We start from the raw sequence: 27,692 nt of genomic DNA on the forward strand, positions 1-27,692 counted from the left end.
GTATACGAAGGCATCTTGTGCATTGGTAAGCTTATATACTCATCAAAACTTCACATAGGTCAAATGAAATCAAAGCTTAGATGCCCATCAGCATGTGACAAGTTTGGTAACGCGTTGCAAGGAATCTCAGCAGTGGCCAAGTTCATAAGTGTATTCACAAGATAGCAAAATGCTAAATATTTACAGGTTGAAAATGCGTAACACTGGCTTTTGCCTACTGGGCCCATCCATCATCGCCCCAAACTGGCCCACCAGGAGGAGTATACTCAGTGACCTTTCGGTAGTCAAGAAAGATCTAGAGCGTCGTCAGTTAACGTGCTTAGGGATGTCACACAGGTTGGAGATACTCACCGACTTGGTATCATCAGCCTTGTACGCTCCGGGAAGCGCGATTCCTTCGGGGAGCTTGGTCGTTCCGTCCCCAGTAACAGTGATCTGGTGGCAGCCTGGGTAGAATTGCGCTAACTTTCCGTCCGTATTCGTGCGTTGGAGGCCGAGAATTTCGTGTCTGTGAAAACCAAAGTCAGATAATTGTCCAGAAGCAGAGGAGGGGGTCTTACTTACCGTAGAATGTACTCGCCGGGAGCAATCTTGGAGGGCAGCTTGACAGTGTAGGTGCTGTTGTTCTCTGGCAGTCGCTTGCTAGCCCAGGGAATGGCCTCCTTGGCATCATAACCAGACTGGTCAATCTTGACCCAGACATTGCCGGTACTGCCGTCAAACTCGCTGCACTTGCCACCGCAGCTGGCAAGATACGTCATGACTTCCCGTGTATTAGACTTTGTATGTTCTCATCGAGGTCGTACGGCATCCACGACTTACTCGGGCCGGGATGGTCGCTCTTCCACTCAGTCCACATGAACTTGACACTGCTTCCAGCAGCAACACTGGCAGTCACCGTGGCGGGGACGTTGTTCTTGTCGCTTCCGATGTTGCAGGTGATGGCGTCGGTCTATGTGGTTGACGAGTCAGCGTCCGTTGGTACAGTACAAGCGGGTAGTTTGAGCATACCTCGAAGAGCCCATCGGTGACTGGGCCGTTGTCTTTGAACTTGCGGGTGATCTTCTCGACTTTCTTTGACGGATCTTTGTAAGGGTTCCAGGTGTTGACGAGGTTCTCGCCGAGCATGATCTGCTGGACGAATCCGTGGGCCGACGCGGTCGCGACCAGCGCGGAAACAGCAGTTGCCGAAGTAACCTTCATCTTGATATGTGGTTTAAGAAAAGAATGAAAACAATTCAAAACAAATGAGGACCCTGCTCTGAAGAACTATCAACAATTCTTGATGTCGTTCTTCACCACATCTTTTATAATTCTCGAACAGCGCAGAATTTCTCCTGGTTGGTGGACTCCCCTGCGATGTCTTGGCGCGTTGCAAACACCGTTCCTTGCCCATTTCGTTCTTGTCCAGAGTCCGAGTTCACGCCTTTGTCGTTCCACTCGATCACAAGTCCACACCTGCGATTGGCCTTTTCTTGGCATCCATATCCGCTCTCGTCGCTGACTGGCAGTGGCTTTGTTCGATATAAACGATGGGCCTCTCGGGCTGTGTTCCGGGCCTGGCCAAGATTGGTGGGATTTCCCCAAAACAGCACCTCTGCGACCCTGCAAGTATATCCACCCAGCGCAGATCTTCCACAACCCAAATGTTTCCAAGACTGAGATTGGTGAACAGTCAGATAACGGTGTGAGCTTAATTACTTAGGGTGTTGGCAGGCACCTCGATACGGTTAGGAGAGTCTGAAGCTTATTGAGGAGACTGGAGTTCTTGGCAGGGTTTGACCGTGCTTGCATCAGGTTGGCGGATCACACCCTGTCCTCAGATTGATCCAGGGGCTTGGGTGGGGAAATTCCTGCTATCCCACCGGACAGGACAAGACTTGAGAATAACGTCTCTTTCGACATCTTAAGAACACCTGGGGGAGCATCTGGAGCCCACCTTCACAAAAAGACTTCAGAATCAATTCAAAGTGTTGTAGATATAGGCAAATTGAGACTGATACTATGATAATGAGACTATAAACAAGAAGGAGAAACATTCGTCCCTGCATGTACTTGGTGCGATCGTTGGTGAAAAAGTGTAGACAAGAAAAGAAAACGAAACCGTTCAAACTGTTTCATGAATGTGTTCAGAGGCTGAATCAATCAGTGAGATGACCAGTACTGCTCGAGAGAGTCATTGACTTCATCAATCTTGCTGTATGCCTCAGTGTTGGCCATAAACTGGATCGACTCCTCAATGGCGCTGTCGGAGAAGGGGCCAGCGCGGGTGCGCAAGTCGGCCATGACGTAAGGCTTAGCCCTCCAGCGATCTTCCATGGGGTCAATGAAAGTGGTCTCGTTGTAGCCCCAGTCAGGAAGAGTGGTGACATTGAATGCCGCCATCATGTCACTGTCCTCGTGAATCAGGTTGTGGCAGTGGAACATGTAGACTCCATCCCACGGCGCGTAGTGAGCCTCGACGAGAACAGACTCTCCACGGCCGAGCCAGACAACATCCTTGAGACCCTGTGCCTCGTAGGGCATAACACCGCGATCGCCATCTCTGGCAATGACCTTGAAGTCGACAAGGTGGACATGGATAGGGTGGGACCATCCATCAGAGCTGTTCTCCAGCTCCCAGATCTCAACGGTGCCTCGGGGAACGTTGGCGAGCATGCGGTTCTCGACATCAGCGAATCCGACGCCGTTGATGCGCCATTCACCATTGGTGCGGTGGAATCTGAAGTGATGGTCGATGACGTTTCCGGTTGAGGTAGGGAATGGGACAGTTCGCAGAGTCTCCGGAACGCTGGACGTGTCGGGGGAAGAGGCGGCGGTGCCGACGATGAACTTCATAACCTTGTCGGTGTTCAGGTAGTCATCCTCAACTCCGACGCCCCCGGCCTTGGGGAAGTTTCGGATCTCAAGCTGTTGTCCAGCGTACTTGGAAAAGTCGATGATGATTTCGTACCGCTCAGCACCAGACACGTACTGGAACAGGTTAGTCCTACACTAAAAATGCGAGATGAAAAACAATAGGCTAGATCTACTCACAAGATCAGAGACCTGCACAGGCTTGGTCAAGAGGCCACCATCAGCTGCAATGACCTGGAAAGGCAGCTTGCCGTTGGGAGCATTGGAGTTGACGAGGTAAAGAGCAAATGCACGAGAGACGGAAGCGTCCAAGAGGCGGAATCTATACTTGCGGGGTTCGACGTTCAGGAATGGCCAGGGCTGACCATTGACGTGAATCACATCACCCCACAAGCTGTCCTTCTCCCCAACGGTCGAGAACAGTGTTCCGTCTTCGTTGTACTGCTTGGAAGTGAGAACCAAAGGGATGTCATAAACGCCGTAGCCAGTAGGCAAGTTCAAAGCGTCCTCGGCCGGATCGCTGATGAGATAAGCTCCAGCTTGACCCATGTATGCGTTTTCGGCGGTCTGAGTTGTCAAGAGTCAGTCTCTGGTATCCTTTGGGAAACATGCTTAATGACTCACCAAGTGCATTGCGTGATCATGATACCACAGCGTTCTGGCTGACTGCTGGTTGGGGTAGTAGTAATCCTTGTACTCTCCCGGATTGGTAATATCCTCCGCCCAGCCATCAAAGGCCGCACGGGAGTAGGATCCATGGAGATGAACAGAGTTCTCATGGGCAGCGTTGTTGATGAAACGAACCACAGACTCGGTGCCGCGGGGGATGATCAGAGTGGGGCCAGGAGACATCCCGTCGTAGCCAACAAGAGTGGCGGGACGGAGGTTGGGATAGACCTGGTGACTGAAAGGCTTGATCTCCAACTCATAGTACCAGATCTCCTTTCCAGTGACAGGACTGATGACTTTCCTATTTTCATATTAGATACATCGTCACTAAGACTAGCGTTTTGTGGATTGCCCTTACTTGGTCGGCTCCTTGACTGGAGGGATAGGAAGAGCAACTTTATAGATCAAAGCATACTCTGGACTCAACCAGTCCTTCTGAAGAGTGAAAACATCTCCAGGGTCATCTTCAACAATCTGAGCAAGAGCAACGACCTCTGACTCGGGAATCTCCGAGACGTGTGTCTCACTGAAAGAAGAGTTCTGCGCCTTTACAGAACTGAAAGAGACGGCAGCTTGAAGGGCTGCGATAGCGAGTTGATAACGCATGATGAATGCTGCTTGACCACTCAAACTGACAAAAGCTGATGCTAATGTTTGAAGGTGTTCAGAAGATTGAAGTGTGATGTTGTTTGGTTTCGTTTCCAGTAAGTCTTCATAGGAGATAACCTTAGCCTTAAATCATGATGGCTGACTTCACTTCGTTGTCCGTCGACGGAAAAGCATGCAAATATCTTGGAAGCTGGCGGAAAATACAATCCTTAGACGCATGCTAATCATCAAGTTGCAGTTGAGATCCGATATCGTCCGTTCCCCCTCCAGCCTCTCCACTTGACATGTGCTTCATCCCACGCTTTGCTCGCGCTCCATGCTCTGATAGGAAATCAATAGCCGCTGTGACTGCTGTCTTCTCTTGCAGATGTGTCGCATGATTCTTCGAAATCCCTCAATCTCGTAGGAATCTGGGCCGCCGTTCCGGTCGTGATGGAGTCGACATGGCAGCACAAACTTCTGTCATGGCTCTGCAATGTGACAGCAAGATCCACCAGTATGGCGGTCTGTCCGGGTTTCCCTTTTCTGCAGTACGAGATGCTAGCCACATTAATGTTGCTTGTAAGTCTTGTTATACCAGCGCCAGGTATGACTGACTCCGGCATGGAGGATGAGTGCCCCTTGCCAAGAAGCTTCCCTTGCAGCGATGGCACAGAACACCCGCGGTTAACGAGATGATTGTCTTGGTAAATGGAACCTTAAAGTCAAAGACGTCAGTAAAGACAGAATGGTATTCGAGTAGTGGGGGAATTCTTAGGGGCTTAGTGATTTCTATGTTGCGACTACTCGCAAACATGTGTTGTCGATGATTGGTGTCGTTGAAGTGGCCATGATACGGTCACTTCACTTACGACTCTGCACTTAGCACTGTAAATCGACTACGACAGCTCTGGAGAAATTGAAGGATTGCCTGTTGTAACATTTGCAACTTCGTCACGAATCGCCTGTCACCCAAAGCAACGGAGCAACACGCGCCATGCTGCAGCACGGTCACGGCATGCGGTCACGGCATGCGGTCACGGCATGCAGCCAGTATCACGCAAAGGATGTGGATACATGTCGTCGGAGAGACTTTCGTTGAATCCCATGATTCGATGTTGCACTCGTATCCATACGAGTCCCAGACCGAGGCTCAAGGCTTTCTCTTTTGCGATTAATACAGCCCAATAAGGGTGGGCATGCCTTCCAGCCTCTACCTAGTCCTGAGTCTTGCCAAGACAAGTCCAACCGTTGACTAACCTGCCCGCACCTCCATGAGCGCCATGCTGATAAGCACTCTAAAGAGACGATGAACCATCGATCTTAACGTGAAGTTGCGTGGTCTTCGGGATGGGGACGATCCGGGTGACATCGTGCTAGGTCCGTTGAGGCTGCCTGCTCGCCGGTGGTTGGTTGATGTTCTTGAATACTGCCGACTGCTTGCGCGGCTAGCCAACCCCAGACTGACTAAATCCCGCAATATTGAACGCTGCAAAAGCCATTAGTGTTCTGCTGGGGTCAAGGGTATTGACTCCTTCGTGGACAGTTGAGGGGGATAATGCCACGCACGGTTCAGGGGGGATCCAAGCCACGAAGGCATTTCCAACGTGCTTCGGTTGAGCCCCTATTACCCGAGCCCAGGCTAGCAACGGTAATTCGGGGCATTCTTTGAATTTCGATGAAATTACAACTTTGCCATCATTGTACTCTCGATTGAGGGGTACTTGGAAAGATTTGTGACAATATGCGCCTTGTTGCATGCCTCGCATACACAGCCTTCCACAGCAAATGGTATTACACGGAAGCAGAATTGGCATCACTTGGCTACTTACGGAATCAAAAGCAAAAATTACCAAGCAACTGGTTTTCTGCGGACACGTGCTCAGACAGCATCAGCTGCCGGTGGCGACTCGTGAAAACCTGCCTCCTTGCCGCCAAGCGTGTCCATTCAGGTGAAGATTAGGTCGTGTCATGCATCTTGACTGCAACTATATCACGCCGCATCCGGCCCGTACCCTACGTTAGCCGTGGCTAGTTGGAAGAAATGCCCCGGCTGGCATACGGAGCCGAACTCTATATGCCTATGAGGGTTGCGGCGAAGCCTTCAGAAAGGAAGGTGGTAAAGCAGGCAGCCATTTGACCCATTTTTACGGTAGTTCTTGGCGGGAAGGGCTTGTCAGGTCCAACGATTTCCACATGAAATACGCGGGGAGGCTCCAGGTGGAGGGTCGACGCGGGGAGTTCCATATTGTTTGCCCGAATCGGGATAATGGCCTGGAGAGCCCACGACGCACGGTTCCACTAATCCTGTCCAGACGTGCAGTTGTGGATTATCGCGTAAGTATCAGTCATGGCTGGAACGTGATGAGTCGTGATGCAAGCCGTCTATGTACGAATACGGTATCCATGTTAGCAGTTGGCTCTGACTGAGGAGGAGCAGACCTTTGGACCGTGATGGTGGCAATTGCCAAGATGTAGCATCACCTCGAGGAACGGCAGGTTTTGACTAGCGAAGAATCCTGTTTGTCGGCAAAACCTGCGACTATTGCATGTGAACAGGGGAACCGGAGCGAACCCCGATCTGTTTGAGTAGCGTCTAGCAAAAGATGCACGGACTGAGATGATTTGCAACTGCGCTGTTATCTATTCTGAGAGAAAAATGACATCTCGTCTGATGATGATCTTTCACTTTCATCCGTAGTTCGTGACTTGATCTTCTTGGCTAGGTAACAGAACTGTATCCAAAGTGCAGTGGGCAAACTTTGACAAAGTATGGCTGAGACTCATGTGGCTGCGCTTGGATACCTTCTGGGGACGAAGGTTTAGGCGACTAAATGAGGTCAAGAGATCCCTGTCACCACCAATGAGGGGTTCCCTATTTCCTGCTAAAATGCGTCCCTGAGCAGGGATCGTTCAGGAGCCTCCTGTTACGAGCCTCTTTCTTGCCGTCCCACGATCCTACTTTTCGAGTGACAACGTTCAAGTTGCAACGTGCAGCAATGACCAGCAGTCTAAGCCGGCCCAGGAGGCTGGGTTGCATTCCCCCGGTTGCTATGAACTCCGCTCCAGGGGTTTCTGAATCAAGATCCTGGGCAGGCAGGTTTTGACGACTCGGCTCCCCTTTCTCCCGAGCACCAATCCGGCATAGGTCACCAATTATAGACATGTAGCGCGCGGCGCGGAATCGGTCCCGGTGACAACACCATGCAGTTGAGATGCGTTGGGTGGGTCCAGATCAAGGGATTCTCACGATACACTTACTGTTTACTGCGAGAAAGGGAGCGCCACAAGTTGAATTTCTGCTCGGGTTGTCACGAGCATCGCGCGTTCAAAAATGGCTCGCCCAAGATGGATACATCTCCATCTTGGCAGAGGGTCACGATTTCAGGAGGCTAGCGAACATGGAGTTGGGCATGGGGTATCTGCAGTCTTCCCAGTGCCTTCACAGGCGACTAGACCGTTCTATGACAGAGGGATGAACCGAAATGGCTTTTCCGAGCCACGCCTTGGTTGACCGGTCTCGGGGGAAGGTCGGAGGCCTCGTCCTCATTGCTCACCGGCGTCCGCACCGGCTCTTCCGGGGAACAAAACGGCTATTGCCCAGCGTCACGTTGCAGGGTCCCATTGAGTGCATATGTGCTTTGCTAAGAGAAAACGTTTTTTGCCTCCTTGAGAGCCAAGACAGTCCATTTTCAAAGGCAACTCAGCGCAATAGATCGCCTTGGCAATGGTCAACAACGTTGAAGCGAGATCAATCTTGGGCGTCACGCAGAACTGACATTCGCTTTGAAGTAATCTCGTGAGCAAAAGTTATGGAGGATTCGGAGATGGCTCAAAAGAGTAAACGCAAATTTAGCGAAAGGGGGGACTGACGGTGATTCAATTCGTAGTGATCAAGATCATGATAAATGGGCCAAGAAGCCCGTGGTAGAACGAGAACTTTTTGGTATCACCACCCTCAACTTCTCTTGGCTCCTCAGTCTCTTGTCTCTAGCCTTCAATGCACTATCTTCAGCTGTTCCTTGCCCTCTGGGCTCTCTTTTCTACCCCTGTGTGGGCTCAAGAATCGCCAATCTGGGTTCAGGGCGCTCTCGAAGATGCCATTGCTACAGATAATACTTTCAACACCGGCGGCACCATTGTTGTCAATGGCTTCACTATGAACGTTCCCGAGAACCTTCTGGTGCAGTTTCCTGCTGCATGGGTTCCTTGGAAGGAGTTCGTCGCCAACAAGGCCGACTTCGCTGGCTATGAGACTTTGGTAAGACCAGTCCCCCACATGTATCAATAACGGATTGACTGACCACAACTTGTATTAGGTTATTGGAAACAGCATCAACGGAGAACCCCGAGTTGCACAAGTTCAGCTCTATGAGTTTTTTGAAGGCTTGAGCAGTGGCTGGGTCGAATCCGTTGACTTTGCGGACGGAAGTCTCAAGATCCAGAACGGTCCTACTGTGCGCATCTCTGATCCCAACGCTGTCTTCTCCAAGGGCTTCACTGGCGCACCGCTCATGACTGCCGACGATCAGAGCCCCAGTATCACGTCTTTCTCTGGCTTCCCCATGTGCATTCCTAGGAACGAAACTGATCCGCTTTGCCCGTTGACCAACCGCCCTTTCGTCGGCCCTGGCACTTTGTAAGTACTCTGTCGAGCTTATGGAAGCCGTCAACTAACCATGAAAAGCACTGCTCCGGACCCTCTGGTCATGGCGCCGTTCCAAGCTGGCGACTTTATCACATTCTCCGGCTTCCGTCGAGGCAGCGAGGTTATTGCATTCAGCATTGTTGCTCAAAACGTGCAGATCAACACCCTTGGCGATATTGTCTATGTTCGTATGGAGCTTGGGCTTCTGGGAATTGACAACCCCAGCCCCAACGCAGAGATTGCGGAGTCTCGAGTAAGCTTACATTTGACAACCGTCTTTGACATCATGTCGGTGCTGATATAATCCACTTCCAGTTTATCGGTTTCGTGTCAAACAATCGGGCCACCGTCTCACTTTACGCCATGGATGTTGATCCCTGCACCGGCACCACCTCCGACCGGATCATCGCTTCCATGGGACTGCGCGGAGGCCGCAACGCCCAGAACAAATTTGAATACCGCAACGAGATTCTCTTCAGATACACCAGAGAGTACCGCGTCATTGCCGAGATTGACGGTGTTGCGAAGACTCGCGTCACCAAGAACAACCTCACTGCCGGAACATACGTGCAGCCTGTCAACGTCTGGGTACCCGGAGAACAGGACGTTCCTGGAGTTCCCCCCGTCTCGTATGACTTCTCCCAGATGGAGTTCCTGACCAAGGGCGTCGGCGCCGATGATGCGGGCAACGTTTGGGGTCCTCTGGAGCCGTTCCCTCAGACGGGTGTTTTCATCGAGACTCCTGTTTGTGCCGCTACTCCCGCGGCCCGCGACTTGAAGGTGGAAAAGCGGGGAAGCATCGGACGATGGTACGGCAGAGCTCGCGCCGATGCCATTTCTCAGCTTGAGAATGTTGACACTACGGATCCGGTCGTCGTTGTCGCTCCGGAAGAAGCTGCCGCGATCGCCGAGAAGAAACAGGAGGAGGCTGCCAACAATGACTCGCAGTGAAATGCGACCTGGTTGACAGCTTACAGAATCTTTACCTGACGGATATGACGGAACTTTGGTGCATTGTCTGTCACCTGAACTTTGAAGTTCAGACATCCGGTATGGGACGAATTTCAACAACGCCCCAGACATCTTTCATTTGTACATGTAGGTGGATTTGGAAATAACTTCCTGTACATATATTGTCGATCTCTGGACATATTCCTGCGTATGACATGGCTAGATATTCTATTGTTGGAGGAGCCTGAAACACGGCCTTCTCCATCCCGCAGCTGTCAAATTGACCAGGTGCTCCCTGCAGCTTCCAACTGAAGATGATGTCAATTGATGCACTGTCCACACGAAGTTTACTCTCGAACGGGGCGGTTGGAGACTACACCGTCCAGAGGGTTATGTCAACTTGTCAATGACCTCGAGATCAAATAATTCAACTATGTACATGAAAGAGACTTTGCAAACCGCTGCCTCGACTGCGGATGACTCGGAAGGCAATTCTGTGTGCTGTCATAAGGGACCATCCTAATATCGACTCGAGGATTTGAGCTTTAAGCGGGGCTGTTGACAGTGATTGAGGCGCTACCACTGCTGTAGTATCCCTCCGTGGCAACAATCGTGTAATTGTGAATTCCCAAATTCAACCCGACTGAAGCCCAAGCTGCGAAATGATTGCCAGTCGTCACAGTGCCCCCAACTCGCTTTTCAGTTCGCTAATCAACACTGTTAGTATATAACTCTCAGGTTGTTGGATGAGGAGACACACAATGGACCAGTATTGCTGGAATGTTGCCGTGCCTTCAATGCTAGGCTGCTGCACGCGAGTGCTGACGTAGATGTCGTAGGTTCCGCCGTCACTCGTCAGAGAGCCTTTCTTCGTAGCACCGGAAGCAGGGTTGTACGTGCCGTAGGATTCGATGATGTAGTACTCGATCAACGGGTTCTGGGTCCAGCCGTACACAGCAAGGTACTAAAAGCATAAGACAATGTAACGCGTCATTACTCTCTTCTAGTTGTGCTTATTTCAGGTATGACACCAAGATGACCACCTACGCTGTTTCCATTGGGGTTGTAAGTTCCCGAGTATTCAATCGTCCTAAGTCGGGAGCCATTAGCTACAGCTTTCAAGACTGGTTGTGATGCTTCTTACTTAGAACCACCAGGGTTCCAACCCTTGCCGCCGACAAAATTGCCGCCTCCTCCGCCCCAGTTGACGCTGTAAGAGCCGCCAGCTCCGTTCGTGTAAGTGACTTGGTAGCCACCGTCGGTCCACCAAGAGTAGTAGTATCCATTGTGATAGCCGGTTGAGCTCGGCGTCGACTGACGTTTGACGACGTCACTGCCTGTAGGGCTGGCAATGACGCTGACAAAAGCCGCAGCGGCCACAAAGAGGTTCGAGAAGGAGACCATCATTGGAAGAGAAGTGAGCGTACCGGAGGTTAGCAAGAGGCTGCAATGATTGTTATTTCGATTCAGGAATTCCAATCAGCGCATTAACTTTTATATTTACAAAGGTGCTATGTTTCTGGCGCCGTCAACAGTCAAGATATTTCACTCGCAAGTTCGTGATCACGCAAAAAACAATGGATTAATCAAATTTAGTGAAGTGTGATCTTACATGACGCGCGTTCAATTGACATTTTCTTAATTACATTGAGGGGAGGTATTCAATCGTGCAAATTTGGCTAAATTCAGACCTATGATATCTCAGGCAGGAAAATCCGGGGTTGAGAGTCCTCTGACCCATTCGGTAAATGGACATGATGATCTACATGTCTTCCCGCCCTTGCAGCGGTAGAATTCAAAAAGTGCCGAGTCACCCGCGATTGGATTTCCATTTCCTGGTGAAAGATCATCTTGGCACAATCTATCTTGGCAACATCTATCACGCAAATTTTTTCTTTGTGACTTTGCTGTATTCAGCCTCAAACTACGTGGTGGCTTTCTGTCGGCTTATCGAGGCAAACGCGACTTGAATAACATGACGAAACACACATATACTTTAGCCTAAATTTTGATGTCTTTTGGCGAAATGTCGTTGCGTACAAATATACAATGGTGAATCTCACACACTACGCAATGTTAGCATAGAACCAATCGAGGATCTTTTTTTGTCTGATTTTCCAAAATCTTCACTGAGTGCGAACCAGAAGCTTCAGTTTGCATCAGAATCCAGATTGGATGCTTTCATGCTGCCGAAGCATCCAAGCGACCCAAGTTGTAGCAGACTTGGTGGGAGCCGTTGTAGGGGTGAACTGTTGCATCGTGGCTGACATCTGTTACAATCGTATTGACCAGGGTTGGAAATGGCTCTCCCTTCACCTATTCCCCCGTCATTCGCCTAGCCTCAAAGCCTTGGCCCTCGTTTCTGCTGCAGAATCGGTGAAAGCAATATTCGATATGTATTATGTCATACTTCACGAAATGTCTCCCGTTCATTAGATGTTACTGGGCACACAAGGCTCGAGGAAGCAGTTCAGATGGTCTTGGCTATTTTTGTCTCAAACAGTTCCGCCCACCGGCGATTGGCAAAAGGAGAACCATGGAATCGGCGTCAGTCTGCGCATGTAAGAATTTCTGGCTGATCTTCAGATCATGAGCCAAGCCGCAAATTCTTGCTCCAAAATTCACTTGCAGGATAATTGCTGTGCTCTGCGTCTGACGCTGTGCAGCGATCGTGCGCTCATCGTACGGCAAAACTTGCCGCAAGCTGATACAAGCACTGTTGATCTTGGCAGGGGTGCGAGGCCCCCAGCTGCTTGATGAGCGACGATCTGGAAGCTGTCGGCAAGAATGCAGCCCAGCAGAAAAAGCGAGCATTGAAATTGTGGCAGTGCACATTGCTCATGTGACTCAAAAGCTTGGTAGAAGCTTCATGGTTAAAAATGCTTGGGAGGAAATTATTGAGCTGGTTCGAGAGCATTAATGACGTCTCAGTAAGTCAGCTTTGGACGATCAGCCTCAGTAAAGGGATCCAAGATGAGATCAGTAAAGGGGTCCAGGTTGAGACCAGTAAACTCGCTACCAAAAACAGCAGGCCGGTTTGGTGTGAATGATTCGTTTATCGAGGTGGGCGTTTCTAATATTTTTATCCCGAATCCCCTTAAACAGTCCCCAATGTTACCCGAGTCATTCCGTGACAAATTCGACGAAATGGCAAAGATCGAAGGCAACTCGGTGGCCGGCGGCACCGATGGTCACAGAATGGGGGCTGATCTAGGCCCGCCAGGAGTCGGAGAATAATGCATGGCATCTGGGGAGCCCAATTTTTCCGTTCATTCTTGGCACAAACAAGTCTGCAGCTCTCGCCTAGAACCTCGCGTGTTTGAGAGGGGGGCGGTTTCTCCATCCCCTGGCCACCCAAAAACAAGCATCAAAATATTCCAATAAGGGTAGCAGCAAGCTTAAAAGACGGTTCCATCATTCATCCCTGTGGAGCTCCTCTTGTCAAGAGGCAGGCCTCTCTCAAATCATGCGCAGCGAAACTCCCAAGTGCGGGGGTCCGTGAGGCTTGAAGAGGGTGCTTGAGCGTCAGGACCCCGGAAAAGTGTGCCCATCTACGGCCCAATTGCAGTGTGTGTTGCATTAACTTTAAAGCTTGAAACAGCGATGCGGACAGTTTTTGTGGCAGGATTGGTCGAGTCTGGTCAAGGCAGTCCGACATAACCGAGCTTCGCGTGTGCCGTAGATCCGGGGCCATCCTAGTCTGCGGCACAATAAGCCTCGTTTGAGCTAATGATGTGACGGGATGATCAGGCATCTGAACAGGTGCCTGTAGCAGAATGAGGCTCCAGGGCTGTCATCTCGAGTCAAAAAACTCATCCTTAGTAGAGTTCTGTATTGACCGGTGTCGAGGCTCAGGTGACGCCGCCATCCGGAGTTTCAGAGTGTGGCAGCCATGGCTGTGAGGACATGAAGAGACGAAAAGATATAAGACCTGGAAGAGCGATGTCTCCCAGATTTTGATTGTGTTCCCACTTTGAGCGTCTATCTGGATAACTCCTTCAACTTCTTACTATTACATTCTTTCCGTGCTGTGCGCGGCTCTTTTTAATCGAGCGACCATTCATTACACGACCTGGAGTCCACTCTCTCATATTGTTTACTCTCGTAAAACCCACACCAATCTATCAGCATGAAGTTCTCCGCTGCTGCTTTTGTTGCTCTCGGCCTCTTGGCTGGCAACGTTCTTTCTGGTATGTGCATTTGATGAACTCTTCCCCGTGTTTCTTGTGGCTAACAACCCAAAACAGCCCCCACCGTCGATGCTAGCGACGTCGCCCTCCCCATCGAAGTCCGTGCCGAAGACTTTGTGGCAAACGACGCCGCCCATCTCGAGGCCCGAGCCAAGAAGAAGAAGAACGCCAAGGCCGCTGGTGCAAAGGCAAAGGGTGCCGCAGCTAAGGGCAATGCCAACGCCAACGCGAAGAAGGCTGCCAACGCCAACGCCGGAGCTGCTGCCGCCGCCAAGAAGAACAACGGCAACGCAAACGCCGGCGCGGCTGCGAAGAAGAACAACGGCAATGCGAATGCGAAGAAGAATGCTGGCAACGCCAACGCAAAGAAGAACAACGGCAACGCCGCTACCGCACCCCCCGCCAATGCCGCGCAGTTCTCCGGTCTGGCTTGCACTGATGGCAAGGGTGCTGGATCTTGCAACGCCCAGGGACAGTGCGCTGTCAACGGAAAGACCACGGCGATTGCTGGCCAGTGCGGTGTCGCGGCTGCGAAGAAGAACAAGCGTTGGGTCTCCGACATTGCTCATCTGATCTAGATGATTTTCACTATGTTCTTTCTTTAACGGTTGGGTGGAGCATCGGGACTTGGATGTAGTTAGTGGAAATGACCTCATGAATAAGGGCGGGTAGCCTTGGAGTAATGCTTTCTCCGAAAACGTGTAATCAAAATGGACTCATGCTTTTGGTTTTAATCCGGCTCGCTCGACTACTACATCATGATTTCGGCTGACTGCCGTAGGGATCCATGGATGCTGAACATCATATGACACCGTACACCGATCATCAAGCAATCAAAGAAACGCAAAATTGAAAACAGTTTCTGTCAAAACAGACCTGAGCTCCCGAACATGTGAGTAGTACATACTACTTCATTCACACCGTGAACAATACATTTGTCTCATCGACCCTGCGCGCCTCGAACTCCTTGTGGCCACTGATCTGAAGAGCAGTGCGGATGAAATCTCGCGCAGCTCTTACACTTCTCCCAAGGGGAGAGACCATGTAAACTGGGAATGTTCGACACCACGGACAGTCATCTTCAAGATGATGGAGGTCCATGGTAATAGCATCGAACAACCTTTCCCAAAATACCATGTCTCGTTGTTGGGCAGTCTGTCCCCGTTCTCCATCGTCTCCTTTCAAAGCGCCGGCTCCTTTAACATGTCGTCTACTCGTTATCGCGGTGCCCATGACAAGTAACCACTCTTGCTCGCTACACGCGAAGCCACCCTTGATCAGAATGAGAGCTGATCCGATATGCCAGTTTTTCGCAGCAGATACCATGGGCATGAGATGGGTTATGCTCAAACCAGGCTTTGTTTTCTTCGCATATGCCTCGACGCACCTCAAACTAGGCCCGTAAGGACTGGCGCCTCCAATCAGCAGCGAAGTCAACTTGGACTCATCCCCGCACTCGGCGGCGATCTCGATGGGAAAGCTCCCATCATCAGGCCGTTCCGCAGACAGCCAAGGTAAGCTGCAAGTCTTTGCCCATCTGCTCATCCAGTAGGTTCTATCATTTGCGTGGGCAGAATCTAGGATCATGCCGAATATCTGCGCATAACCATGGGATATTGCTTCCTCCAAGCCTGTTTCTACTCCTCGATGCTGCGGCCCGTACGTCGGATACCGCCATCCCCAAACAGGGTCTCGTACAGGAGGCTCCTGAAGTGAATAAGGGCAGTTCAGCAAAAGTCGCAGTGCGTCCATTTGCCGATTGCATACAACTTGCATAAGCAAGTCCGCAAACTCTCCTCGCAGCATCCGACCGTCTGAGCACTCAAGCAGAACTGAGAATGTCTCCACATCCCCATACTTGAGTGCCATTCGACAAAAGTAGGTATCGTAGTACTTTTTAATCTTTTTCTTGCTGCCGTCTGGTGCCTTGTAACTTTTGCCCCGCGACATGTCAATCTCGTACTTCACCAGGAGAGCGGCAAGGTTCTGATTGCCACTTCGAATCGCCGCCTCCAGAAGAGAGCCGAGCAGAGGCTTCTTCCTTGACAGTTTCTTTCGTTCAGCATGATCGGAAGACTCGCCCGTCGCAATGTGTTGGTAGGAAGACAGAGCTTTTGGTCCGTGTGTGAGAATCTTTGAGAGTATCATATTATCGACGTCAGATCTTCTGAGGTAGATTTTGGCCACAAGTAAGAGGCTGTCGATTGTGTCTTTGGTGATCGTAGACTTTGAGGGGAACAGGGCGGATTGAAAGTAAGGATGAAACAGCGTCCATATTCCGTATCGCGTCGTGATGTTTGCCAGCGATGGCTGGGGATGAATGGCATAGAGACACAAGCCATGTACGTAACTAAACCTTCGCTTTCTTGTAGGATCTTTGCCATCCTGTTGCATGAGTTTATCCGCGAGTGAGTTTATGACGCTCGACAGGTTCGTATTCCACGGCAGGTGTTGGTATGGCTGTTGGTAGATGTAACGCGCCAAGAAAGCACTTGCATCACCGTTTTCCGTGAGTTTGTAGTCCGCAGAGGCTCTGCCGGCTGTAGTTTGAGCCCTTTGGTGCAGGATGGTGGCTTCGCGGTTCTTTCGCATCCTTCTCAGTAGTCTTGTTCGTGAAATTGCCCCCATGACTTCTGTTTCGAAAAGCTCTACAGTTGTCAGATTTATGTCATGTCATTCATAGATTCAGGTTGCCTTACTGCAAACTCTCATAAGCCGGACTGCATCCCGGAGGTTGGTGTCACTCTCTTCGCTGTACTCCACAACCTCGTCCAAAATCTGGCATAGGCACTCTGTTGGAAGACACAATAAGTTAATCCTCCGTGTCACCCTCGTGAACTTGGGCCGCGAGGCCAGTTCCATGATCTGTTGTGTCTTCATGTTGAGTAGCAATACATGTGGTTAAATAAGATAATGTCAGAAGGAGGATCAAAATGCAGACACAGCGGGAGTATTTGGTTGCTTTAAACGACAACAAACAAAATCCAGTCTTGGTACTTTTGCTCAGGTTATGTCGATGGACGGAGTGAGAGAATTATACTTTGGATGACTCTGGCCTATTTTGACTCACCACACACCACCCCTGCAATGAGGCCAAATTTCTCCCAGGGCGCGTTACCCATAACCGCCCCTGCGTAATCGCTACCGAACTTCTCTGCGATATACACTTAGTCCCATGGCAAGTGCCTAGTATTACCTGCGTGACTCTTCTGGTGCTTTCATAATTAGGAGCCCCCAAGCTGGGTCAAGAGACCCTCATTTCTCGATGGCCAGACATTCCCTACATTCGGGAGTGCCCGAAGAGTATCAAGGTTGTGATTGCCCGTCTCGATTACGACGCCCGAGAAGATCGCGTGGTCGAAGCGCTTGACGACCTTGGTTCTCTCATCGGCAGTCAGTTTTCCGATCAGCTCTTCTCTGTCTGCGTCCTAGAGGCAACCGTTAGCTGTATGCATCAAGATAGCGGGTACACTAGGGCTCCGATGGCGGGGAAAGCGCACCTTGCTGCTGCCAAACTCCACGATGAACTTCTCGCCCATGATGACCAGAGTGCAGTACGTGACGAGGAAGAACAGGTGTGATAGCATTGATCGGACTATTGTTGAGGGTTGTTGAGGGGAGGCAGTATTCTCAGCTTGTTGTTGCAGACATGAAATCGCGTGTTTTTTCCGAAGTGCAGCGTGATGACGCATTGGCACGTGCGACACAAGAGCTGTTCACACCTTCCTAAATGGGCCTTTCTAGGAAGAAGGACAACACCGAAGGCCAAAGTCATCGCGAAAGCACTTATCAAAACAATAATGCCAAACCTTTGAGTCGTTTCTTTTTTTTCTTCTTGAAATGACTCGCTGTACGTAGTGACCATTGAATATGCTGGGACGAAGCTGCGATGGCAGCCAAACCTTGTGCGCTCGAGCAATCCCTGGAAGTCAATGCTCGGACAGAGTTCATCCTGTCAACTCTAAAGGTTCACTATCACATCCGCTGTCAACTAAAACGAATTAATAAAGTTAAGCTCAGAATTATGCTTGAGTAGCTTAAGTAGATTTTGGCTGCCCAAGGAAACATGTTCGCGTTATGGAAACTACAATAACAAATTATTGATTGATGTGACCGCTGTATTCAACCTCGTCCAAGTGGCCACGGGGTATCCAATATCGCTGTCATTTTATGGGCACAATTCCGCAAACAACGCATTCATGCGAGACTGAACGAACATCCTGAAACTGATGGCAGTTCGGTCAGCATCTGTACCGGTTCTCGACTGTTATTCGTGAGATATCTTACCCACTTTGCTCTTCAAGCAGAGCACTTGCCCTTGGCGTAGTAGCCGCATCGCACAGCGTAGTTGCCAATCTTATCGGGAATGTCATAATCCTTCGTCCCACTTCTAGCACCCCGGCAGATACCGCACCGGAAGTCCGGGTTGGTAGCAGAGTTGGAGAGATTCGATTCGTCACTGGCCATCTTCCCGCCGATATCGTTCTCGCAGTACCAGATGGCATTGGAAGTTGGAATGCCCTCGTACAGAGAGGTATCGACATGCGAGTTGTAGAAGAAGGCGCAGTCCTTGGCAGCGACGGCTGCGGCCAAGGTGGCCAATATCAACGTACCGAAGCCTTGCATGGTGATGAAGCTTGTTGCAGTTGTGGTGGAGATTGGTTGTAATTCGTAAATCGTAGCAAACCGATCGTGCCACTTTCGTGGCGTCTATTCGCTTTTAAAAGGTTTCTGAGACCATGGTGCTGTACTGCTAACTGTCGGACCGGGCCTTCCTGGCACTGACTCGTGGCATCACCAAGACCTGAAGTTGTTCATTAAAAAGAGTTGCGGATCTACGTGCCATGAATCAGAAACAACCCCTAAAACCAATTACAGGTCTGTCTTGATTGATTAAATCTAGCTGCAAATAGCCTAGGAAGTCCCAGTCAAATTACCAGGCCTAATCTTTGACACGGATTCTCGCATTCGTTATCCGAGAACTGTCATGTGCACTGCAAACGTACAGGAGGAACACGGTGCGCGATGACTGCCACGATTGAGTACCATTGGGGCTTTCCAATCAGGGGCTGTTGTATCAAAATACATCCTCGTTATCGGTCAACGTCGGTCAACGGAAAAGTCCGCGCCGCAATGCTTCCTGAAGGCTCTTGTATTCTTCCTATCTCACGTCAAATTTATGGTTCTGGACAAACAGCTCAATGCCCCATAAGCTTCTGCTCAGTCCCTTGTAGATAGACGTCGCAATTACATAGTATTGCATCTAGCACGGCGACGCTCCTTTCAAATACGCATATGCAGAAATACGCAGCAAGTGCATGGAAAGAAAATTGCCTTTTAGTCACTCTCCAAATCAGAATCTTGTTCAACACCCTTGAAAAAGTGTTAGGGCGGACACAATGGGAATGGGATATGCTGAGGCAATATTGAGTTGAAGCTTATCAAGATGCGGTCTTACTACATTGTCTAGCCTCTGAAGGGAGAAGTACATCAAGTAGAACAGTGTATATGCGGAGCTTCTATTGCGATTCTGCTTTTGAGAGTATGGAGAGAAACGGAAAGAACAGAGGCAGAAAAGGCCATTTGCTTGACGTTGTTCTTGCTAGATCTCACACTTGTGATGATCACTACGCAGAAAATGATTTTACTATGTTCATTAGAATCTGGGTGAACGGGAATTGGATCAACTTTGTTTGCATAAATTCAACTTCAATGACTCTAAAGACAAAAGACTTCCACCGCAAGCGTCTAAGGTCTCTGCTGGATTCAATACACAGCCATGGCAAGTCTGTGATTGAGATGCCAATCAAGTCAACTCTTGAAAATCAAGGCTATCTTAACAGGGGCAACTGGGCCGTTACAAGCTTCTTAGCGCGAGCGCTGGGGTTCGAGTTGTGGTGACGGTAGTAAATAAGTTGTAGTATGAGAGCATTGTGTGTTGAGGTCGGCTCTTATTTGTTACTAATTCCGAGGTTGCGGAGTTTTGCAGCTCGGTTTTCAATCCTAGCAATTCTGGGTCAATATTCCGTGCCGACGGGAGCGCCACGTCATAGGTGGGCATGATTAGGTACTCAAAAGGCGTGGAAGACATCTCGTTTCTGCCAGCAAAAGACTCTTCTCATCCGTGCATCGCGAAAAACCTCAAAGCGCACAACACCAGATTTGTAAGCTCTGGACGATTGTAAGGGCTTTTGTCGCTTTTTGGGTGCCGCGAAACCCAAACCTCAATCCACTCCGCCGATCGCCCAACATGGTTTACAGTGCGGAGCAACTCGACCAATACTTTGACCACATCAACTACCCTCGCGAGAAGCATGCATCGGACCCGCTTCAGCGTCTTACGGAGATCCAGGCACACCATCTTGCGAGAGTGCCGTTCGAGAGCTTGACACTACACTACTCGAAACACAGGCTGATCTCACTAGATCTGCAGGACCTATTCCGCAAGATAGTGATTGAGGGCCACGGCGGCTACTGCATGGAGGTGAACGCCTTCCTCGGCGCGATTTTGAAATGTTTGGGCTACACTGTCCTCAGCGTTGGTGGAAGGATCAAAGGAGATGAACGTTTCGGTGGATGGTGAGTTTCGCGACTTCAACGTTGCGAATCGTCTAGTGATGACTCATTGATCCCAGGTCGCATATGGTCAATCTCATCCGCATTGGCGGACAGCGTTACATGGTCGATGTCGGCTTCGGAAAAGGTGCAGCAATGGTGCCCGTACCTCTGAATAGCGGTCATGAGTTTACCACCATCGCGCCATTGAGGGGCAAGCTTGTCTACGAGAAATTGGAGCAGCACACAGACTCCGACCAGCGCATGTGGGTATACTACTCCACAGACAGCGCCGATGGGCCCTTCAGGCAACGTAACTGCTTCACCGAGATGGAATTCTTCCCGGAAGACTTTGAGGTCATGAACTTGGCCACCATGAGCAGGCCGACGAGTTACTTTGTCAAGACCGTTCTTGCCATGAGAACGATCTTGGACCCCGAAACACGGACAGCGGTGGGAACTCTTGTTTTGCATAAGGATGAGGTTAAGCAGAAGATTGGCGACAATCTCGAGCTCCTGGAAACACTAAAGAATGAGGCACAGCGCGTTGCAGCTTTGGAGAAGTACTTCTCGATTAAGCTGAGGCCAGAGGAACAGAGAGCCATCAAGAACATGCCTACGGAGCTGTTGGAGAGTAAATAGACGGATCTGATTGATAAACCATTGGATGATATAGTAGAGTTCTGCAGCCCCTATTTCATTTCTGCAGTCTCCGCGTGTGAGCCTTCGACAGTCTCGCGCTCCTTCTCATGCAGCCTGTTCTCCAAGTCCCGACTGTGGTGTCTCCTAGTGGTCTTTCCTGCTACGAACCAGCTGTTGCTAGAGAACAGTTCGTTCATCTCTTCCAATGGACGGCCCTTGGTCTCGGGAAGGAAAGCCCAGAAGAAGATAGCATTGGTGATGTTACAGACGACGAACAGGAAGTAGAACCTGTAGCCTACAGACTCCATGGCCTCCGGAGTTACTTGGCCCTGCAAAGATTGTCAGGATCTGTTCGAGCACAATTAAGATTCAATTCCACTTACTATCATAGTGTTGAAAGCAAATGATACCATGGTGGTGATGCTGACACCCTTAGCACGAGTTCTCGTATCGAAGACTTCGGCGCAGATGATCCAACTCAGTGGCCCATTGGTGGCGCTGAAGGAGAAGTTGTACAGCCAGGTGACAACAATGAAGCCCCACTGAGCGCTCAGGTTATTCGATTCGCCCGGAGGAAACTTGGCCAGAAGAACCGCGGCGATAATGAAGGTCACAGAGTTGAACAGACTGCCTCCAATAAGCGGCCAGCGACGGCCGAGTCTGTCGACAAGCAGCATTGCGCAGATTTGGGCGATGATCGCTAGGCCATTGCTGATACCTTGATACTTCAGCGTGTCGTCGGTTGCAATACCTATTTGCTCGAAGATACGAGGAGAGTAGTACTGTAATTCGTTAGTTCAGGACTGTTGGTGTCATTCTCATGTGACAGCATACCTGAATCGCAGAGACTCCAGTCATTTGAACCGATGCTTGAACAGCACAGCAGAGGAACAGACGCCGAAAAGAGCTCTTGGAGCGGAAGAGTTCCATATAAGACTTGGCTTCATTGTGGTGCTCGTGAGAGATGGCTGCCTTGATTTGCTCATACTCGGCCCGGACGAAAGGGTCGTCGACGTTGTGGTTCGCGTGGAGTCGTGCCAGGGTCTTGAGCATGTCCTCGTCTCTTCCCTTGTCACCAAGCCATCTGTGAAGCATGTCAGGTTTTGTGGTTGTCACTTGAAGGACCTAACTTACCTAGGACTTTCCGGGAACAAAAAGGTCAGAAGAGCGAGAAGCAGTGCTGGGATGTTCTGGATCGCCAGCGGAATCCGCCATTGCGCACTCGTCGTGGTCAGGTTGGTATAGCAACCCCATCCAACCCATGTCGCAACGAATGCTCCGATACCGATCATGAGTTGCTGCAAAGCCGTGACGGTTCCACGGATGCTTGGGTGAGCTAGCTCGGCCTGGTAAAGGGGGACGATCATGCAGAGAGCTCCGACACCGATTCCGGAGATGAACCGGCCAGTCCACATCATGTGGATATCACGGGCTCCCGTTTGGAGACCTCCGCCCAGCAAGAAGAACACGGCTCCGGTGACGATGGTTCCTCGTCGGCCGAGGCGGTCTCCGAGAGGACCAGCGGCTCCGGCCCCGAAGAAGGCGCCCGCCGTGAACATTGATACGACAAGGCCTTCAGTGGACGTGTCTGGACTGAAAGCATCTTGGAAGGTATTTGATGCTACGACTGCCGCGATAACACCTAGGTCGTAACCGAAAAGAAAGGCTCCGAGGGATGCAAAGACTCCCACGAGCCATTGATAAACTTTGGGGGAAAGAAGCGCCATTGTGACAGGAGATCCGCAGATCTATGGAGACCACTTGGGATGCAGAGTGCTATTCTCTCCATAACATCGCTGTCGTTGATCCATCCTGTCGACCTCTTATACCAGCGCCGATCCGGGGAAGTAGAGTAGCCGCCTGTTGTGGGGCAGTGTTCCGGGTCCGCAATTTCGGTCGCTTCGGTAGACCAACACCCCGGACTCAATTCTGGTTCGCGCGGCTCTGAGTACGGGTCTTGGTACCTTGCTTGGCTCTCAATAGTGACGCAAACGGCCAAGGGCTGCTGAACGCGCTTCTTGGACATAAACCTTGCCGAGGCAGGCCACCTGACAAATCACACCACGTTTTCTTGCACTGATTGAATGTCAAAGGGACATTTGAGTGCGTCGTGACGTCGATTCTTTCCCCATGGAATTCGGTACCCGGCATGTCACCCGATCTAGATGCAGCACAGTGGAACCCAACGGGGACTCGGAGGCCTTTGACAGCAACAGCGCCAATCCGGATCAGTAGCGAGCTTGAGGGTCCTCCAAAGTTCTGGCAAAGAGAATTATTGGATGTCTTCTCAGAAATGCGACAAAAGGAAACGGATTTCCGAGGCGTTATGTGAAGGAACACGCATCGACCGAGGCCGAACGCGGGAGCCGGCGGCCGGCTTTCCCTCGGGACCCACCCGTCGGCCTTTGAGTCCGGCCCCAGGTTTCGGTGCAGCGGCCAAGAAGATGACAGATGGGAGCCTGGAGGAAAACGTGACTTCGCGTTTCCCATTGCCCCGCACACGTCTGGGCGAACGCGTCAACAAGAAAGCAACAGGCACGACTGCTGTGGCTCCCCAGCTTTGATAGATCACCCTCGCGTCAGTCTAGTCATTCGTTTCTCGCAACTCTGGGCGTCAAGCTTCGTAATCATCAGCCATCATGCCTGATAATCGTCTTGAAGATCCTCCATCTGAGAATGGCCCTCGACCCAAAAAGAGAAAGATTCGGAAGGGTACAACAAGCTGTTGGGAATGTAAGGACGCCGGAAACCACGCCGCAAGATTTGTTCGCGTGCTGATCGGTATCTGCCAGGCAAGAAACGAAAGATACGATGCCAATTCGCCTCTGCATCTCACGAGATTTGCGAGGGATGCGAACGACGCGGAACAGCATGTTTGACGCAAGAATACGACAACGAGACCACAGACCAACGCGGTGCCGAAACGAGCAAACACAAGGAAACTGAAGAGAGGCTAAAAAGGGCCGAGGAACTTCTCGAGAGAATGATGGACGCGGCCACCCGTTTGACACCAGCGACAGAGTCCCTCGTTCCACCAGGGGGGCAATCGCCAGTTTACGTTCATAAAGAGCGTCAGTTATCTAGCAAATTTCTGTCACAGTCAGCATCTCCATCTTAATGTCCTAGCATCCAGGTCTTTGACAGTACATTGGTATGTTTCCCAAAATCCTCATTATGGGTAGTCAACTAAATGACGTAACAGGTTGACGAAGGTGTTGACCTGCCGGACAATCTTGGACAAGGTCCGCCTCAGACTCGTCAAGATCGATATCAGAACCTCTGCACACAGCTTCACGAAGCCATGCCCACCCAACGAGAGGCCAACTTCATCATCTCTGCAGGAAACACAGCCGCGTTTCTCCAGTTTTTCACACTTCCCTACCGCGACCTATTCAGCGGCAATATGCGTCCGTCTTCTTCGCTTTCTGCCCTGCCTGATCAATCAGATCACCCTGTTCTCCTGGCAAGGACTCTCTTGTACCTCGCCAACGGTCTTCAGAATCTTCATCCGTCTACTCTTAATACGCATCTTCTTAATCTTGACCGGCCATTGGAGGCCATGATCGGGTTCATTCACGCGGCTTCCCTGGTCACCAAAGACGATGAGCTCATATGTTCCCTAGAGGGCCTCGAATGCCTCATCCTCGAGGCTGTGTTTTATACCAACACGGGCAACCTCCGCCAGGCCTGGCTCATCATCAAACGAGCCGTCGGGCATGCCCAGCTCTTGGGGCTCCATCGCAAACAGCCTAAGAGCTATGTCATCCTCGACCCGATGTCGAAGGCGTCGCCCTCCATCATGTGGCATAGGATTGTTAGTCAAGATAGATACTTGTCGCTCATGCTAGGTCTCCCTGCTACCACAGCGAGCTATGCATCCCCTGAAGTAGCTTTCGTACCAGGGGAGTGCCCTAGCGAGTATCTTGAGCGCGCCCACTCCACGTTAATGGGCCGCATAGCTGCCAGGAATGACGAAGATCAAGATATACATGACCTTTCCATCACCCAAAGCATTGATCGAACAATTCAGGAAGCGGCTCAAAGCATTCCTCCCGAGTGGTGGTTTCTGCCTAACACCAGAAACAAAAACATGCCTGCTGAGCCGGATGGCTCACAAACCCTGGAGGGCATCCTGCGTGTGCTTCTTCAAATCACACACTACAACCTTCTCATCCTTCTCCATCTGCCATGCATGCTTCGGCCATCTAGCGAAAGCACCCACAACTACAGCAAGGTTGCATGTGTGAACGCCAGCAGAGAGCTTCTAAGCCGCTACATCAAGTTTCGATGCATGAACCACAATGCCTTTTGTTGTAGGAGCATCGACTTCTCAGCTTTTACAGCCTGCCTGGCTCTTGTGCTAGCGCACATTGAGAGATGGCGAAGGGGAACGGAGGCGGTAGACTTCCTGGCCCATCAACGGCTGAGCGATCGGGCTGTAGTTGAAGAAGCTGTCGAGCTCTTCTTGGAGGTGAATGAATCAAGCAGTGATGGCTTGCTGGAACACACTGCTTCTATACTGAGGTCCTTGCTGGACATGGAGGCTGATGCTGCCGCTCAAGCGACTTCCCCAGTTGATCTCATCGCTGCAGAGACTCGGCACTCGCGTCGCTGTCTATATCTCAAGATACCGTACTTCGGAGCCTTGACTATCACTCGTCATGGGATATCTTCAAAATCAGCATCGGTCGCCTCCTCATATTTGACCCCCTATGCAACAGATGGAGATTTAGGGAACACCGATTTCCGCATATCCCATCAACAGTACTTCCTATCCGACGGCACCAGTTCGCTTGGGTCCGCATTTCTCCCCAATGACTCCGAGCAAAGCAACCTGTACTCGGGCTTGCCTGCCAATCCAGAGGACTGGTTGCTGTACCCTCACGACGGTGGTCATATTGGCGAGGATACCACCTGTCCGTCCGCCGAAGTTAACACAGATGTACCAAAGGTATTGGCTTATTCTTGGCCGTAGATGGTCTCGAACCGTTTACCTCGGCATCGGTCTCTCTCTGGTCATGATGGTGCTCAAAATCGGGACGAAGGGCTGGTCTCAGTGGTCTGGGAACCAAGGCACGTAGGTGCGAGAGAGGTCTCATCTTTATAATGTCTTCACACCGTTATCGTCCTACTGCAATTTGGGCCTTAAGCCAATACCCAACGCTCCAATTATGGATCGTTGTCGTACTGTTCTCTCCATCGAGTTCTGATTATGAGTTCGAGAATTGCAATGTAAAATAGCTCTAGAGGCGTCCTTGATAGACTTCATGGTTCCTAGATCTATTTTTTACAAACTACTATCGGTATCACTTAGTGATTATGTGCAGGGAGTAAGCAGTGACTCGATGTCTAAGTCTGTAAAAGAATCTTCACCATAACATCCCGAAGTGCTGGAATGCCTTTCTACACATGGTTTTTGATTATCTGTAAGCCCTACTGAGTGGTCTGGTTCAACTCAAGGCAATTTTGACCGTCCGTAATTCAAGGCAGCAGCACTCACTTCACTGCTGCATGCCCCAAAACTTCTTTGGACACCTTGCCCCTAGGTCACCATCATAGCAGCGCCGCATCTTAAGCGGCATTCCGCGCTCATATTAACTGAGAATCTATTCTCACACTTAGTTCCGACTTTGTCGCAACTCATGCTCTCAGCCATGTTCTGAGACGAGTTTCTGTACATTTTTTCACGAAGCTACCAAAACCTTTTCTGATCACGTTCGGGCCGTTCAGGAGTACATTATCACGGAGACTTTCGTTCCTTAGCAGATAGTCTCTTCAACATGAGTGGTAGGGATAGCCTCGCTCGCCACAAATAGGCGATTCCTGGTCCCGCTGGCCAATGAACTATGGTAGCAGCAATTGAGTTTAGATTCTGTCTTCTTAATTCACCACTGCTGCATAGTACATATCTTACTCCCCGACGCTTATCCATGCGCCAAGAAGGGGGCAGTGAAGCTCTGGTGTTCAACCGAATAACACGATTAAAGCGAAGGAGAGAGCGAAAACGAGAGCCTCCCGTCGGCTGCCTTGCCCGCGAACAATATCCTGCAAGCTCAGCCTTTCCGCCTTGAACTCATTCAGGTGCAACGAAATACACCGCTTGGTAACGCTTGGCCCGACACTTCAATTGAGTTTCCCGGTTAATTCAACCAAGACAACTTTCGTGACTTTCCTATTTGAGCTCGAGTAGGAGCTAAAGCAATTCGACAAACCATGACTCGACCCCGCTTTGCCCGCGTCCCCTTTCCCCTTCTCAAACGCGAAAAAATGCCCCCAAGAAATGATCGTCGTGTCACAGTCGCAGAAGATCTCGTCTCAAAGACCGCCAAGACAGCAGGAGCTGTGTGATCTGCACGCGACAGCTCGCCAACTCCTGCCCCCTTCACCCCTCCACCCGGTGTCGCACTAATGTATGCTTATAATAGTCTAAACGACCTCACCCTTGATCCCGTCCCCAGCCGCATTGGAACGTTCAACGTATGGTTCGTGTAAATCCTCGGGATCTTTGCCGTGCGTTCTGATACCAAAGTCTAATGGCGGCGGCGGCGCGGAGATTGTGGAAGTTTTCGAAGGGGGGCGTGGGATGCAAGTCA

General features: G+C 50.7%; 11 protein-coding genes across 11 annotated transcripts; 4 read left to right on the forward strand and 7 right to left on the reverse strand.

Moving 5' to 3' along the window:
* Positions 1-214: 214 nt before the first annotated feature.
* On the reverse strand, positions 215-1,203 carry Cel61a-1 (Polysaccharide monooxygenase Cel61a; the record flags this gene model as incomplete). Its single annotated transcript, XM_032023476.1, has 5 exons — positions 215-295; positions 352-508; positions 565-763; positions 823-952; positions 1,012-1,203. The coding sequence occupies 5 exons, from the start codon at positions 1,201-1,203 to the stop codon at positions 215-217; spliced, it is 759 nt and encodes a 252-aa protein (XP_031879666.1).
* A 942-nt stretch (positions 1,204-2,145) lies between these two features.
* BLRO-1 (Bilirubin oxidase) lies at positions 2,146-4,131 on the reverse strand (the record flags this gene model as incomplete). Its single annotated transcript, XM_032023477.1, has 4 exons — positions 2,146-2,973; positions 3,037-3,423; positions 3,481-3,826; positions 3,884-4,131. The coding sequence occupies 4 exons, from the start codon at positions 4,129-4,131 to the stop codon at positions 2,146-2,148; spliced, it is 1,809 nt and encodes a 602-aa protein (XP_031879668.1).
* A 3,982-nt stretch (positions 4,132-8,113) lies between these two features.
* On the forward strand, positions 8,114-9,712 carry CGGC5_v014155 (uncharacterized protein; the record flags this gene model as incomplete). Its single annotated transcript, XM_032023478.1, has 4 exons — positions 8,114-8,374; positions 8,433-8,752; positions 8,801-9,014; positions 9,077-9,712. The coding sequence occupies 4 exons, from the start codon at positions 8,114-8,116 to the stop codon at positions 9,710-9,712; spliced, it is 1,431 nt and encodes a 476-aa protein (XP_031879667.1).
* Positions 9,713-10,257: 545 nt separating this feature from the next.
* On the reverse strand, positions 10,258-11,116 carry xlnA-0 (Endo-1,4-beta-xylanase A; the record flags this gene model as incomplete). The annotated part of the gene is made up of 4 exons (XM_032023479.1): positions 10,258-10,419; positions 10,473-10,676; positions 10,760-10,802; positions 10,857-11,116. The coding sequence occupies 4 exons, from the start codon at positions 11,114-11,116 to the stop codon at positions 10,258-10,260; spliced, it is 669 nt and encodes a 222-aa protein (XP_031879774.1).
* A 2,725-nt stretch (positions 11,117-13,841) lies between these two features.
* CGGC5_v014157 (uncharacterized protein) lies at positions 13,842-14,480 on the forward strand (the record flags this gene model as incomplete). Its single annotated transcript, XM_032023480.1, has 2 exons — positions 13,842-13,902; positions 13,960-14,480. The coding sequence occupies 2 exons, from the start codon at positions 13,842-13,844 to the stop codon at positions 14,478-14,480; spliced, it is 582 nt and encodes a 193-aa protein (XP_031879773.1).
* A 337-nt stretch (positions 14,481-14,817) lies between these two features.
* CGGC5_v014158 (uncharacterized protein) lies at positions 14,818-16,782 on the reverse strand (the record flags this gene model as incomplete). Its single annotated transcript, XM_032023482.1, has 2 exons — positions 14,818-16,550; positions 16,602-16,782. 2 exons carry the CDS (start codon positions 16,780-16,782, stop codon positions 14,818-14,820), a joined length of 1,914 nt encoding a protein of 637 aa, XP_031879728.1.
* Positions 16,783-17,126: 344 nt separating this feature from the next.
* Positions 17,127-17,441, reverse strand: CGGC5_v014159 (uncharacterized protein; the record flags this gene model as incomplete). Its single annotated transcript, XM_032023483.1, has 2 exons — positions 17,127-17,330; positions 17,403-17,441. The coding sequence occupies 2 exons, from the start codon at positions 17,439-17,441 to the stop codon at positions 17,127-17,129; spliced, it is 243 nt and encodes an 80-aa protein (XP_031879751.1).
* Positions 17,442-18,070: 629 nt separating this feature from the next.
* Positions 18,071-18,528, reverse strand: CGGC5_v014160 (uncharacterized protein; the record flags this gene model as incomplete). The annotated part of the gene is made up of 3 exons (XM_032023484.1): positions 18,071-18,128; positions 18,190-18,258; positions 18,317-18,528. 3 exons carry the CDS (start codon positions 18,526-18,528, stop codon positions 18,071-18,073), a joined length of 339 nt encoding a protein of 112 aa, XP_031879726.1.
* A 1,624-nt stretch (positions 18,529-20,152) lies between these two features.
* On the forward strand, positions 20,153-21,099 carry Nat2 (Arylamine N-acetyltransferase 2; the record flags this gene model as incomplete). The annotated part of the gene is made up of 2 exons (XM_032023485.1): positions 20,153-20,481; positions 20,538-21,099. The coding sequence occupies 2 exons, from the start codon at positions 20,153-20,155 to the stop codon at positions 21,097-21,099; spliced, it is 891 nt and encodes a 296-aa protein (XP_031879727.1).
* A 50-nt stretch (positions 21,100-21,149) lies between these two features.
* Positions 21,150-22,826, reverse strand: HGT1-2 (High-affinity glucose transporter; the record flags this gene model as incomplete). The annotated part of the gene is made up of 4 exons (XM_032023486.1): positions 21,150-21,428; positions 21,483-21,881; positions 21,934-22,183; positions 22,234-22,826. 4 exons carry the CDS (start codon positions 22,824-22,826, stop codon positions 21,150-21,152), a joined length of 1,521 nt encoding a protein of 506 aa, XP_031879724.1.
* Positions 22,827-23,738: 912 nt separating this feature from the next.
* CGGC5_v014163 (Dehydrocurvularin biosynthesis regulator) lies at positions 23,739-25,748 on the forward strand (the record flags this gene model as incomplete). The annotated part of the gene is made up of 5 exons (XM_066153049.1): positions 23,739-23,832; positions 23,892-24,120; positions 24,226-24,250; positions 24,302-25,570; positions 25,662-25,748. 5 exons carry the CDS (start codon positions 23,739-23,741, stop codon positions 25,746-25,748), a joined length of 1,704 nt encoding a protein of 567 aa, XP_066007723.1.
* Positions 25,749-27,692: the final 1,944 nt, after the last annotated feature.

Source organism: Colletotrichum fructicola (assembly GCF_000319635.2).
Source record: "Colletotrichum fructicola Nara gc5 chromosome Unknown KSG_Nara_v1_contig08, whole genome shotgun sequence".
NCBI classification, from domain to species: Eukaryota; Fungi; Ascomycota; class Sordariomycetes; order Glomerellales; family Glomerellaceae; genus Colletotrichum; species Colletotrichum fructicola.